We start from the raw sequence: 13,617 nt of genomic DNA, 5'->3' as shown, positions 1-13,617 counted from the left end.
GGATGTGATAGCAGCAGATCAGGAGAATGGCCTGTCTCTTCCCCCATTAGATTATTCCATTCTGGGCAGCTCCCAACATGGCACCCCTTTTCCTGCCTGTGGCCCATCTCTTCTTTAGCAAGACTAGACACCCCAGCCTGGCCACCAAGAGTGCAGCATTCAGTCTCCAGTCTGCCAGATCCCTCAAGCAAAGCCCTTTCCCCAGCTTCCTCATCAAGACAAGGAAGGAGAGAACTTGGAGTCTGAGAAAAGTCTCTGCCCAACCTTCCTTCCATCATTATTCATTGATGATCGGTGCTTGCAGGGCTCGGGGCTGAAGCGGGTGGGAGTCGAACCCAAACCGTACAAAGAAGGGTTAAACTGCTGTGGGCCAGGTCTGTGGAGGACTGTCGTGGCGCTGCCACGAGAGTCCCCGAGTTTGGGGTCAGCTTCCCTGCAAGCGATTCTTGGTCTTAGATTTGAAGGGTGAGTAAGAATCATCAGAGCCCAAGTGGGGCCACAGGGGAGAGGCTGAGGGAGCAGCCTCTGCTAAGGGGTCAGGTGCAGACAAAGGACGGGGCGCGGTGGGGGCAGTGCGGCGGATCTGTGGGCAGGGCAGGGCATGTCTGCTCTACTCTGTGCTTCTCCCACAGGCAGAGCAAGGGCCAAAAGGAGAGAAGGGTGACCCCGGCGTGCCTGGGGAACCGGTGAGTGCCCCGCACCCTGCACCCCATGCCCTTCAGCCTGTGCACTGGTTACAGGCCGTCCAAGGGCCGTGTGGCGGCAGGTCTGAACTGTACGATCTACCCACAGGATCCCCGCTAACTGAATGCAGCGCCTCCCTCCTTCCTCAGGGCTCTGAGCACGTCCTCACCGTGGATCCCAAATCAGACCCCTTGCATGTGTCCTTGCCCCGCCCCCCTCTGCTAAGAGCTAGGATGATGAGGTAGTTCCTTGATGGTTGTTGCGTTGCAGGGATCCCAGGGCCATCCTGGAGAACTGGGGCCTCGGGGACCCACTGGAGCACCGGTAAGAAGCCCCCTCTCCACCTGTGGGCTCTGAGGTGCAGGAATCCCCAGCAGCCCCCCGGTCCCTCCCTGTCCCCACTGGTCAGTGTGCCTGGCGTTTGGGGGCTGCCCACCAGGGGGCGCTGCCTTAGGTGCCGTGAGCCCAGTGCCTTAGGGCGGAAGGCCCTCACAAGGCACCCCCAGAATGCAGCCCTGGGGATGGGTGCTGCCTCTGGACTCCTGGATGGGGAAGCGATGCTAGAGCACAGGGCGGTTCAGATGCAGGAATGCCTTCCTTCCCAGCTCTGATTGGCAGCTCTGGTGTAAGGGACGCTGGTGTGGTTTAGCATTTTGATTTGTTGTCATTTTTCTCTGCTTGGGCTTCTTAGAAACTGCCTCTCTCAGGCACGTTCTCTGGAGAGGTCCCTTTGGAGTGACCTGTGGGGACCCAGACCCCAGGGGGGCGCTGGCTGCCTCTTTGGGCCTGGGCCGTCCTGTCACTGTGAGCCGCATTTATCTAATAATGTGTCAGCGCTGACACCTGTCCCTGGGGGTGGTGAGGATGGGGCGAGATAACAGGCCGAGCCCCAGGGCCGGGGGGGGTGGGGTGTGATTTCTGCTTCCTTCGGACCCGCCCCCTGTGCTGCCGTTTGCATCCACTGACTCTGATGAGCAGGCTGTCCCCGAGATGGCCCTGCCTGAGGACGTGGGCAGCTTCCCCAAGATGTCTCACCTCCCCCTTTGTGTCCCGGGCAGGGTGCCAAGGGACAAGAAGGCCCACGTGGGGCTCCTGGAACACCTGGAAACCCTGTGAGTCCTCATGCCCCACATGCCTCCTGGGGGAAAGGGAGGGAGGCTGGGCTGGGCACGTGCCCCTGGGCTCACAGCTCAGGGCTGATGGGAGGGATGGGCAGAGTGCTCGGCCAGGGCCAGGCATCCCTGGAGCAGTGAGGACCAAGAGAGACATCCTGGTCTCTGCAACATTCCCAGCATTTCAGGGCTTTGTCCACATGCCCAGCCCACAAATGGAGTGTCCTTCCACACACACAGGGGTGAGGCACACAGGGACACACCAACACCCACTCACACATACACGTATTCTAAAACCAGCCTGCACATGTACAGTGATGCACACACCCCTGTAGGAACTCCCAGCACACAGGGGCAGCTAGGGACACGGGCAGACAGGTGCCTTCATGCACACGCCTTCTGAGCTCTCTGCTGCTGTGCCTCGCCTCCTGCGGGGCCAGAATCTCCGTGGGGTGGGCACTGGACCCTGGGGGCTGATGGAGTGAAGTGTCCTGGTGCAGGGCTGCAGAGCTCAGGCTCCTGTGTGGCGCTGGTGGAATGAGGCCACCTCCACACCGGCTCTGTGTGAAGCAGTGGTGGTAGTTAGAGGTCCTGGCCTGTGGGTTAGAGGCCCCCGGCTGGGGGGCATTTGCACACCCAGACCATCTGTGCCTGTGGCCGAGTGGGAATGGGGTCAGCCAAGGGCAATGAGTGACGTGGATGTCACAGGGCGGGTGCAGATGGCAGGCTCCTCCCGGCTAGTAGAGAGAGAGAACCCTGGGTGGAGGGCAGCATGCCGGGCAATGAAGCCGAGTGCAGGCACGGACGCCTGGGAGAAACATGAGTAGCCTCCAGTCCTTGGGGAGTTCCCTGCTTCCCATCTCCATGGGTGTTGACCCCCACGCCTCCTCCCATGGACTCTTTGTTAACCATCAGTGTTGCGTTCAAGTCCACTTCCTCCAGGAAGCATTCCCTGATTCATCTGTCAAAGTCAACACACAGGCATGCACACACACGCACACAAGTGCACACGCACACCCTACCTCTGCCACCTCCACGCCTTGGTCTTAAGGAGCTTCCAAGAGCCCTCTGTCCTGTCTCCCACGTCTGTGCCAGCATCCCACTCACTGGAGGTCTGGCCGGCTGCCACCACATATGCACGGGAGGAGGCTCACCTTGCCCGTGGGGGGAACGTCCGGTCAGAAGTAGCAAGCTACAGTGAATTGAGGAGAAGGCAGGTTTAGAGAGACTCTGGGGTAACTGCTTGTCGTTGATACATTGAGCCTTTCTAAACTTCTGCTTCTGAATAGGGCAGTCCTGGAACCGCGGGCCCACCTGGTGCCGGCGGCCCCCCAGGAAGTGCGGTGAGTAATGGGGGGGCGGGCACCAGTGCTGCTTGCAGATCCACAGCAGCCCCCCCCGCAGGTTAACATGTTTATTCTCCTCCCTGAAGCGGGCGGAGGGGTGGTGGTGTAGGCACAGCCATCCTTGCTCCCATTTGACAGCTGGAAAAATGGGCATCCCAGACAAGGTCACCTAGAAAGTTCACCAGCCTAAGGCTCGAGGCCACTCATCAGATGTCCGAGTGGGAAACAAAACTGTGAGAACTGCAGAAAACTGCAGAAAGCCTGTGAACATCGGGGATGTTGGGGTCAGCCTCCGAGTTTGCCTTTCAAAGAGACAGGACAAACCTAAAGGATTCACAGGGGTCCCGACCCTTAGGGTCCCTAGAGGCTGATCATTTACACATGGCGGCATCTCTTCTAAGAACTCTGCATGCGTTAATTCATGGAATCCCCTTGACCCTGGGAGGTGATTTTTCTCACTGCTTCCATTCTACCCGAGAGGAAAAACAGACACAGGGAGACTGAGTCATGTCCTTAGTGGTCACCAGAGATGGTGCTGGAACATGCCTATGTCTTGTCAACCCTGTGTTCCTTTGCCTGAGGGTTTTCTCCGGCTTTCGGAGCCCGCAATGTCCAGCTGTAGGACACATGGTGATGAGCATGAGCCCAAGCTGCCGGCTGTGTAAACCCCTGGCTCCTTCACGCGGGCAGCCCCGGAGGGCGCGTCCTGAACCAGCTCCGAGAGCACCCGCAGAACTGGGCTCCAGCTGCACCCATGCGTACTGTCCTCTGTCCTCCCCTTTCTCACTGCTTTGTTTCCCTCCTGGGGTATCCCTGGGCCACTTGCACTTAAGCCTTGGCTCCAAGTCAAGCCCCGGGTGATGTCAAGGGCACGGGGTGGAGCAGGGCCCTGATGTGGAGCCTGTGTTCCTAGGTCACCCTCATCCTCCCTCGTGTCCAGTGGAGGCCGGGCCCTGCCCTCTGAGAGCCGCTGCCTGGGGCGGGGCAGACCACCAGGCAGGGCAGGCTCGGCACAGGGGCACGTGAGCGGACAGGGAGGGACCGTGCGGGCAGGCAGGGAGGAGTGGTCTCCCCCTGGGAAATTAAGTCAGGGATGGGGAGCCCATGGGCACAGATGGTAGCCTTGGCTATGAGGGTGTAGGATCACCCTTCTCTGGGGGCCACGGGCCATCTTGAACTTATTATGTGCATAACCTGTATTTTTTTCAGGGCTCCCCTGGCATCAGAGGGCCCCCTGGGAAAGACGGGGAGCGTGGAGAAAAGGTAAGACATAGCTGCTCTCAGCATATGCGGCATCTGTACTTGGCTTCTTGAGAAGCCCTGGAGGTGGAGGCCCAGCCACTGGGGCCTGTGTTCAGGCGCTGGGGTCCGAAGGGGCTTTCTAGGTAGAGGAGAGAGAAAGCCATGCAGCTACCTCCGGCAGGCTCCCAGCAGACCTGAGTCAGACAGATCCCTAGGGAACAGATGGGGGCTCGAGGGGGCTCCGGGAAAGGAGGTGACTTGCCCCACCTCGGATAGCGGAGCTTGACTCCAAGGCCCCCTTTCTCTCAATTCGGTGCACCAGCATATCCATCCCACACCTCTGTGTGCACCCTGAAGCCTTCCCAAGTTTGAGAAAGAGTTTCATTTATTAGAGGGAAGAGAGACATGGTATCTCCACAGAACACCAATGCCCCCGAGGTAGGGGAGGAAGGTCCCCAGTCCTGTTTCACCTGCATTTTAGGAAGTGAAAGTGACTCTGGGGTTCATTGCTGAGGGCCTGCTCCTGGCTGCCAGTGGGTAGAAACCAGGGTTCTGCCAACAATCTCACACTTGCAGGACAGCACCCCCCGCCGCAATCCCCCCAAATGTCAGTGTGCCGGTGTGGAGACGCCTGATGTCTGTAACATGAGGACAATGACGTGTCAGTGGCAGGTTGTAAAGACGGAGTGCAGAACTGACCCGTCAGAAGGCTCAGCAGAGGGCCGGGGAGGAGATCTGCTGCCCCATCTCCCTCCGCGAGCGGTGTCCCGTCCCCGGATATCCTCCACCTGGCAGACGCTCCACCGGGGCCCCTTTAAGCGCAGGTCCCTCAATGTCCTGCTGGGAATACCTTCAGGTCCACTTTAGCCAGAACCTTTTAAAGGAGAGATCATTTTGTCCTTTCTATTTTGGCAGAATTTAACAAGAATAGATGGTACATTTGCATTTTGGCAGGGAGGCTGGATTTTAAAATACATGTCTCAGATAAAAATGGTTTAGCGCGGAGGAAAATGATCAGCCAACCTGTAGGACATATCCTGAGGTTTTTTGGAGTGTTGGTTGATGATAAGCCCAATAATAACCCTTATGTGGTGCAAGTGCTAATTTTTGTTTTGAAAGAAGATAATGCCATCGTAGATTACAGTAATAAAAGTAGAGCACCCAGATGAAGCCAGGGGAAAAAATAACCCTGGCCCATCTGCTTTGCCTTGATTATACCATGTCTGAAGATTGCGCTCTATTCTGGACACACAGTAAGTAGGGCACTGATGACCTTAGAAACGGGTGACCAAGATGCTGGAGGTTTTGAGGTCCAGTTGAGAGCCAAGAGGAGGAAAGCAGTGAGCTGTCGGCATATCCACCACTAGAGGGAGCCAGACACCCCCTCCTTGGCTGTGCAAGAGCCTGGGTAAGGGCCCAGAGCCAGGGCTGCGTTGGGAGGGGATGCTCTGCAAAGTGGTCAGAAGCCCAGCTGCCAGGGCAGGCTCTTTCTCTCTCCCTGGGTCTCCAGTGGCTGGCCTGAGGCTCGGGGAAGCCGATCCTGCCCTAGGCTTGCCGAGGGGGGGGCCCTTGCTTTCCCAGCCCTTGCTCCTTACCGCACCCTCTCTCCAGCAAGGCACGGCTACAAGCGTTCACACTGCAGCTCAGCCCCCAGGGAGCCCTGCCCAGGAAGAGGAGCCCCTGTGGCTCATGTGGTTTCACCCAAGCTCCACAGCCAGGGCTGCCCCATGGAGCTCTAGGCTTTGTGGTCCGAATGGTGAGCATTTGTGAAGAGCGGCTCCCTCCCTCCTCAGGTCCCGGAAGCTCTCTATCTCTGGCGTCTCTCTCCTCCCCCCCAACTCTGCAGCCCTGAGCTGTGTTCCTGTGGCTGGAGGCCTACCCTGTAAAGAGGGGTTAGATTCTGTCCACGGAACTCCAAGGTTGAGTGTCACATGTCTGGAAGATTCCAGAAAGGGCACTCTTGGCTGAATGGAAAGAAACAGTGTGTAACAGGGCTGCCTGATAAAGGAATAAGGCCTAGCAAGGTGATGAGCTCTCTGCTCTTGGAGGAGTTCAAGCAGAAGTGGGAGGACCTCCCACAAGAGATGCACCGGATGCTTCTTGCACAGGGTAGGCGACTGGATTATAAAAGCGCTAATATCCTGCCCATTCCCACGTTCTGCCTTGTATCAGCTTGCCAAGTCTGCTGTGACAAATATCACTCATTAGGTGGCTTAAACAACAGAAATGTGTTGCCTGACTTTTCTCACCATATCTGGAAGTCCTGAATCAAAGTGTCATCAAGGCTGGTTCCTCCTGAGGGCCATGAGGGAAGCATCTCTTCCAGAACCCTCTCGTTGGCTTATTGATGACTGCCTCCCCCCTGTGTCTTCACACTGTCTTCCCTCTGTGTCTGCCTGTGTCCAAATCTCCCCTTCTTACAAGGACACTAGTCGTATTGGATTAGGGACCACCGCAACCTAACAACGAATTGCATCTGCAAAGATCCTGTTTCTCAACTGAGGTGTGGGGGATTAGGACTTCAGCATACATATTTGGGGTGACCCAGGCCAACTCACATACATTGTGTAGACTCATCAGAGCATCACCGAGAAGCCTCCTGACCCCCTTCAGGCTGGCTCACCGTTGAGAAGCTTACCTTCTGCATGTCACTCATCCTGGAAACTGTCCTCTTTTCTTTCCAGGGAGCAGCAGGTGAAGAAGGGAGTCCAGGACCAGCTGGTCCCAGGGGCGATCCCGGGGCTCCCGGGCTCCCTGGAGCACCTGGACAGGGAAAGGACGGCGAGCCGGTGAGTGTCAGGTCCAGCGGTTTCTGTGTTCATTCGATCAGGCTAAAAATAGAAAATAAAAGGAAAGGAAACAAAAGAGAGAGAGAGAGAGAGAGAGAGAGACACTGGCTGACCTCCCAAGGATTAAGTGAGAGAATACGCATAAATCCACAGAAAGTGGCACTGGGTGAGCGTCTATTATGTTAACTATGGTATCAGGCGCTAAACACCATACATTTAATCTCACAACTACCCTGAGAAGTGAGTACTTTTTTTTAGCCCATTCAGGTGCCTATAACAAAATACCATAAATTAGTGGCCCTAAGCAACAGAAACTTCGTTCTCACAGTCGTGGAGGCTGGATGTCCAAGTTAAGGGTATTCACATTGCCAAGTTCAGGGCGTCTGCATGGTCAGGTTCAGGTGAAGGCCCTGTTTTGGGTTACAGAATGTCCACTTCTCACTGTGTCCTCACAGGATGGAAGGGGTGGGTGGTCTCTCTGGAGTCTCTCTTACAAGGGCAGGAATCCCATTCACAAGGGCCCTACCTCCTAATAATTTCACTTGGGCCTTAGGATTTAATTTATGAATCTGGGAGGGAAACAAGCATTCAGAACAAGGCAGTATTATCAACCCCATATTATTGATGGGGAATGTGAGGTTTGGGGAGGTGAATCACCTGCCGAAGTCACAGAGCTTGGCTGCAAACCCACAAGGGACCGGACCTTCTCTTCTTCCCTCACCCTGGCTTTCAGCCAATACAATCAAATGTAAAATTGTGATTTTTTTAAATCTGGCCATGCGTCTGCATCAAGCAAAGCCCTTCAGCCTGAAGTTGAAGACTCTTCTCATTGGCTCCCCCAGGTCTTGATATCATGGGAAATGAGAAAGGGACCAGGCTTTGGAAACCATGAGCTCTCCTTTGAAGGCTGGCCCTCCCACGTTTGTGGGAGCCTGTGGTAGAAGACCTTAAGTGGGAAAGAAAGCTGAGAGATACAGGGGTTTGCTCAGGGTCACACGGAGGCGGTAGGCGGCCGAGGCAGAACTCACACGCAGGAGACTTGTAGCTCAAAAACTGTGCTTTCTTCTGTAAACAACAGGCCACGGTGAGACCCTTGCCTTCCTCAGGCCCACAGCATAGGACGCACAGAGCTTGGCTTGTGGTGGACGGGTAAAATGCGCATTCATGGTCTCATCACTGTCCTTGTATTCTTCATTTCCCCAGGGGCTTCGTGGTCCACCTGGATTACCTGGACCTCTAGGAATCAAGGTGAGTGTGTATCCAAGCAAATCGTGATGTCATGGTTTGGCCTGAAATAAGGAACCATTGTTTCATTGTAAAGCATCTCTGGCCACCTCAGTCCACTTCCCCGTTCCGCAGTTTATCACATTTGGCTTAACTAGAGACTTGAGGGCTCTGAATGGTGATCCTGGTGATCCTGAAGTCATTGCCATACAGTTGGCACCTAATAAATGCTTGCTGTTAAATGAAGTTGCAGAAGACACTGGTCTTCACCTGGCAGAACAATAGATCTAAGCAGTTTTGTGTTTTTAGTCAATTATGGTAACATGATCCCCAAATTTCAGATGTTTAACACACTAAACTTTTACGTGTCATTCCCAGTAAGCCTACTGGGAGTGGTGGCGGGTGGAGAGCTTGGGCCCACACGGCCACCTCAGTCCAGTGACTGTCCCACCATCTAGGACCTGAGTCTGCTACCAGTCCTTGGTGTGCAATGGAAAATGAGGGAAAGACAGTGGACAGACTGTGGGCCAGACCTGGAGGTGGCGATTCATTTCCCCCAACCAACCTCTCAATATTGCCAGCAGGGGAAACGGAGTTTGTGGGCTAGCTCTGTGCCCAGGGGTGAAAGGGGGAAGCTTTGGTAAATACCTGTCATCTCACCCTCAATTCACTTGCAACCATAACTCAGAAAAGCTGACTTGGCCCAAGAGGGACTGTTCTTTTTTTTTTTTTTTTAAGATTAAAAAAAAAAATTCATTTGCAAGAGAGAGAGCATGAGCAGGGGGGGAGTGGGAGAGGGAGAAGCAGACTCCCCACTGCGCAGGGAGCCCGGTGCAGGGCTCTATCCTAGGACCCCGGGATCATGACCTGAGCCAAAGGCAGGCCTTAGCTGACTGAGCCACCCAGGCGCTCCCAGGAGGGACTGTTCTTAGGAGAGCTTTCCTGAGTGACTGGGGACTCTTCCCTGAAGTTACCTTCACATGGAGTTGTTCACTCATGGACTCATTTATGCTCCCATCACCAGTGAGTGCATTTATGATTGCATCTGCTGCCCATCCACTAGGTTGCCACGTGTCAGACCTTGAGGTGGGCTATGGGACAACACTGATGTATGGGACATGTTCCCAGCCCTCCAACAGCTCAGGGACCAGAGGGGAAAACAGATAAAGGAGTCAACAGAAGCAGACAAGTGCTAGGGTAGAGAGAAGCTTAAGGCCTGAGTAAGCTCAGAGGAGGCTCCCCAGCCCAGCTTGGTTTGACTGTGGAAGTCTTCTTGGAGGAGGTGATTTTTATCTTGATTTTAAAGTGCAGGGTTTGGAAGGGGAAGAGGTGAGGAAGGGGTTCTCCACAGGGGTACTGACACAGGAGGAGACACCGAGGCAGGACGTGGAATGTGTTCAGAGACAAGCACATACTGTGAGCGCACCCACATCCAATGCAACATGATTTAACCATCTCCGTTGCTTGAACTTAAGAATGTGGGTCAGCCCATCGCTGATGGACATTGGAATGTTTATATATTTTTTTGCTTTAATGTAACATGTATATTTAAAATCACATTAAAATGTTGTATCGTTATATTACTTTTTGCCCACTGGCATGTATTTATGAAAACAGTTTTTAAAAATTCTTCTTGTGTGTCTTCAGTCCCATTGCCTGCCACCCCCAGAGCCACTTTCTGAGTCAGCCAAACTTTTCTGTGGTGCATCCCCATCCCTCCCAGCTATGTTAGCTAGGATACGGTGCTTCTGAAAACCATAAATGCTGCTATTCTGGGAAGCTTTATCCCAAACCCCAGATCCCCATCCACTTAATAGTAGGAGAGGTTTTCCTTTTTATGCTAGTGCTGTGTCTTCGGGATCTCAACAACATAGCCACAGAGGGTGTTGCTTTTTACAATTGTATGTAAAAGGCTCATTGACAATAAGATCGAGGATAGAAGTTTGAGGCCTCAGGAATGCTTGCTGCTTCTACATGAAACTTCTTTGCTTCCTGGGTTTCTCCCTATTCAGGCAGGTAGCCTCTGTAAGCCTCCTAAGCTTGCACTGATTGAGGTCATGATCGCTCCTGTGAATCCCTGCTAGTGATTTGGTTGTTCACGGTCAAAGTCAAAAGAAACGGGGGTGTTCTCAGAGTCATCTGAGGAAATGTATGGCAACTTCCTATTTTCTGAAGAAGAAAAAAAAAAACCCTTAGAAACAACTTCTTCTGATTTGGGGGCATATAAAATAGTCCCATATGCCCAGAGGGATGGGCATGGGTGGAGAGGAACAGGGGGCCGGATCCAGACTCTGGAGGGCCTTGTGGCCCCATCACCAGCCCGAGGCTGGTCTCTGAGGCCCCCTGTAATGCCCTGAGCCCCACGTGTCATTGGCAGTGCTCCTGTGCTCTCGCTTTCCTCCCCAACAGGGAGCCTCCAGCCTCTTAGAAGAGAGGAAGGCAAGGGCACCAGAAATGCCTTAGGATGCCCTTTCCCTGTGATAACTGTTTATGAGTTCAATAAATTCAACTCCCAGGCAGAGTTTGGGGAAAAATCAGTGATATAACACAAATAAAAATAGTTGCCTAACTCATGGTGTCCTAGGTCCATGCTTAATAAATATTCATGGTCCTTATTATGAGATCACCCTATGGAGTTGGCTTTAGGGTTGCAGCAAGGAGATGGGGATCTAGAGAGCCCTTATCCACCCCTGAAGGAATAGTAGAGACAGGAGTGCAGAGAGCCTTGACCTGGGGTCCAACTGACCAACTGGTGCCAACTTCAGGGGACCCAGGGATGGTGAGTGATGCTGTCCTTTTGGCCGAAAGTTTACTCTTATTTAAAATGCGAGGCATGGGAAGAGATGGCCCATTCCAGTGTTGATACTGTATACGTCTGTAAGTTAGAATGTGGTTTAGAAATAAAGATCTCCCTGCTCGGCGGGAAGCCTGCTGCTCCCTCTCCCACTGCCCCTGCTTGTGTTCCCTCTCTCGCTGTGTCTCTCTCTCTCTCTCTCTGTCAATTAAATAAATAAATAAAATCTTTAAAAAGAAAAAGATTTCCATAGCTAATTGGCATTGGGAAGGTAAGTTTGAATTCTAGGAGGTCTTTAGTTGAAGCATAGGCTGCTCTTAGGATGGAAGGAGGGAGGGATGGAGAGAGGCCAGAGAGCCTGTTGAAGGCCAGCCTCCCCCGCCCCCCGAAGTGCTGTCCATGGTGCTGAAGGGAATCCCCTGGGGTAGGAAGGGAGCCTCAGTTCCTAATTACTCATAACTGCCGGAAGGTCCTTAAAGACACTTTTCCTTTTCTTGTGTGGCAGTTGTTTCCAGCAAAATGAACAGGCTTTGCCTTCATAAAGAACTGGGCTGGGATCCCAGCTCAGCGACCTACAGAATAGATGACTTGGAGCAAGTGGTTTAGTCTGTCTGAGACCCTCTGTTCTTTTCTGTTTAAATGAGTAAAGCCTATTTAACTCCCGAAGGGCTCTTGTGGAAAGAAATGATGTCATCTCCTTCCACGACCAACACTTACTCACATTTTTTCCCTGGACACTGTTGGACTGGCCCAGAATGTCTTACAGCCAAAATATTTATTCTAGAGTCAGTATCTCAGATTCTAGCTCACGTGCCCCCCCCCCTTTTTTTTTACTTAATCTTGAGCCTTTTTCCTTTTCCTGACAGAGCATTAAGGTCTTTTTCTCTTTTCTTGGGGCTATTTGCTCAAAGTCTCAGCCCATTAAGCTGTGAAGTTTTGTTGCTTTGGGAAAATGTTAGCATCACAATGGGCCGTAAATACAGGAAAGGAGCCAGGCATGGCTACCTTGCAGAAAAGAACGGAGACTCCAGATTCCAGGCTGGGCTGAGTGCTCCCTCCTGGCTCTGTCCTGCTTCCTCCTCTGTAAAAAGTTGATTTCCCCTCAAAGGCAGAATTTAGCACCTGACAAAATGTGGACAATGATGGATTCACTCATTCTGGCCCTCAGGAGATGGCAGTTAAAAGCTGTCACCAATGCTGGGCCCTAAACTGGGCACTATGGATGCAAAAGTATGATATTGGGGCACCTGGGTGGCTCAGTAGGTTAGGCAGCTGACTCTTGATTTCCACTCAGGTCATGATCTCAGGGCTGTGAGATAGAGCCCCACATGGGGCTCCACGCTCAGCAGGGAGTCTACTTGATGTTCTCCCTCCCTCTCCCTATGCCCCTCCCCCTTGCTGGCTTGTGCACACTTTCTCTCTCTCTCTAAAACAAATCTTTAAAAAATGTTGTATCGATATTGTACCCAAAGTAGGGTCTCACTCATTCTAGGTACTTGACAAACACTTGCTCAATTACTGGATAAATGAATGAATGGATAGTTTCTACTTTTAAGATACTTACACAGAAGTCAGAGGGTCAGACAGACACAATGGGGGAACAAGATGTTAAGATTAATGAAGGTCCACACAAATATGTGCAGGAGGACAGAGAGGAGTACGGGCAGAGGTGGGTTTGTGGAAGTAGAACGATTGGGCTAGTCTTATTTGATGGGTCAGTGTTTGGGAGGTTAAAACATGGGCAGTTGGCATGGTTTAGCTGGCAGTGCTTAGGGTTTGCTGGTGTGTGAGGCAGCCTTGGGAGGAAGAGGGGAGCCGAGCTAAAACAGAAAATGATAAGAAAATCTACATTAAATATATATATTTTTAAGATTTAATTTATTTATTTGAGAGAGAGAATGAGAGATAGAGAGCACGAGAGGGAAGAGGGTCAGAGGGAGAAGCAGACTCCCCGCCGAGCAGGGAGCCCGATGCGGGACTCGACCCTGGGACTCCAGGATCATGACCTGAGCCGAAGGCAGTCGCTTAACCAACTGAGCCACCCAGGCGCCCTACATTAAATATTTTAAAGAGGAAAAAGGCTCTGGATTCGTCTGACATTCATGTGTGTTTGGTTTATCTTCTGTCTTCTAATTCCACTGATAAAGTGGTAATAATATATTTGTAATGCTCCCTGCTAAATAGTGTCTTCCCTTTGAAATGAGTCTTCACAGGATACATGGGAGTTTGGTCAAACGTTCTCTTTCATTCTCACTGATGACGGTCCAAGGTACAGAGAGGTTATGGGACTTGTCCAGGGTTACAGGACCAGGTGGACATTGTCCTAACACTGGACCTAGAGTCCCCTGACCGCCTGTTCGAAATCTTCCCACGGGTCCCTCTTACTGCCTCAGTGTGCTTGCAACTGGCATGAGGAGAGACAGGTT

General features: G+C 52.7%; 1 protein-coding gene across 2 annotated transcripts in view; it reads left to right on the top strand.

Moving 5' to 3' along the window:
* COL22A1 (collagen type XXII alpha 1 chain) overlaps window positions 1-13,617 on the top strand; it is a 246,303-nt gene that overhangs the window by 154,975 nt on the left and 77,711 nt on the right. For both annotated transcript variants that reach the window (XM_073893246.1, XM_073893247.1), the window contains exons 33-39: window positions 633-686; window positions 955-1,008; window positions 1,743-1,796; window positions 3,086-3,139; window positions 4,352-4,405; window positions 7,069-7,173; window positions 8,377-8,421. In XM_073893246.1, the coding sequence (XP_073749347.1) occupies window positions 633-686; window positions 955-1,008; window positions 1,743-1,796; window positions 3,086-3,139; window positions 4,352-4,405; window positions 7,069-7,173; window positions 8,377-8,421 (420 nt within the window). The remainder of the gene's footprint in view (window positions 1-632; window positions 687-954; window positions 1,009-1,742; window positions 1,797-3,085; window positions 3,140-4,351; window positions 4,406-7,068; window positions 7,174-8,376; window positions 8,422-13,617) is intronic.

The sequence above is a fragment of the Callorhinus ursinus genome, unplaced genomic scaffold (genome assembly GCF_003265705.2).
Source record: "Callorhinus ursinus isolate GAN/ISIS: 27379988/994484 unplaced genomic scaffold, GSC_fseal_2.0 scaffold5, whole genome shotgun sequence".
Lineage (NCBI taxonomy): Eukaryota > Metazoa > Chordata > Mammalia > Carnivora > Otariidae > Callorhinus > Callorhinus ursinus.
The sequence above is the reverse complement of the archived record's forward strand: the minus strand, read 5'-3'. Positions and strand labels throughout refer to the sequence as shown.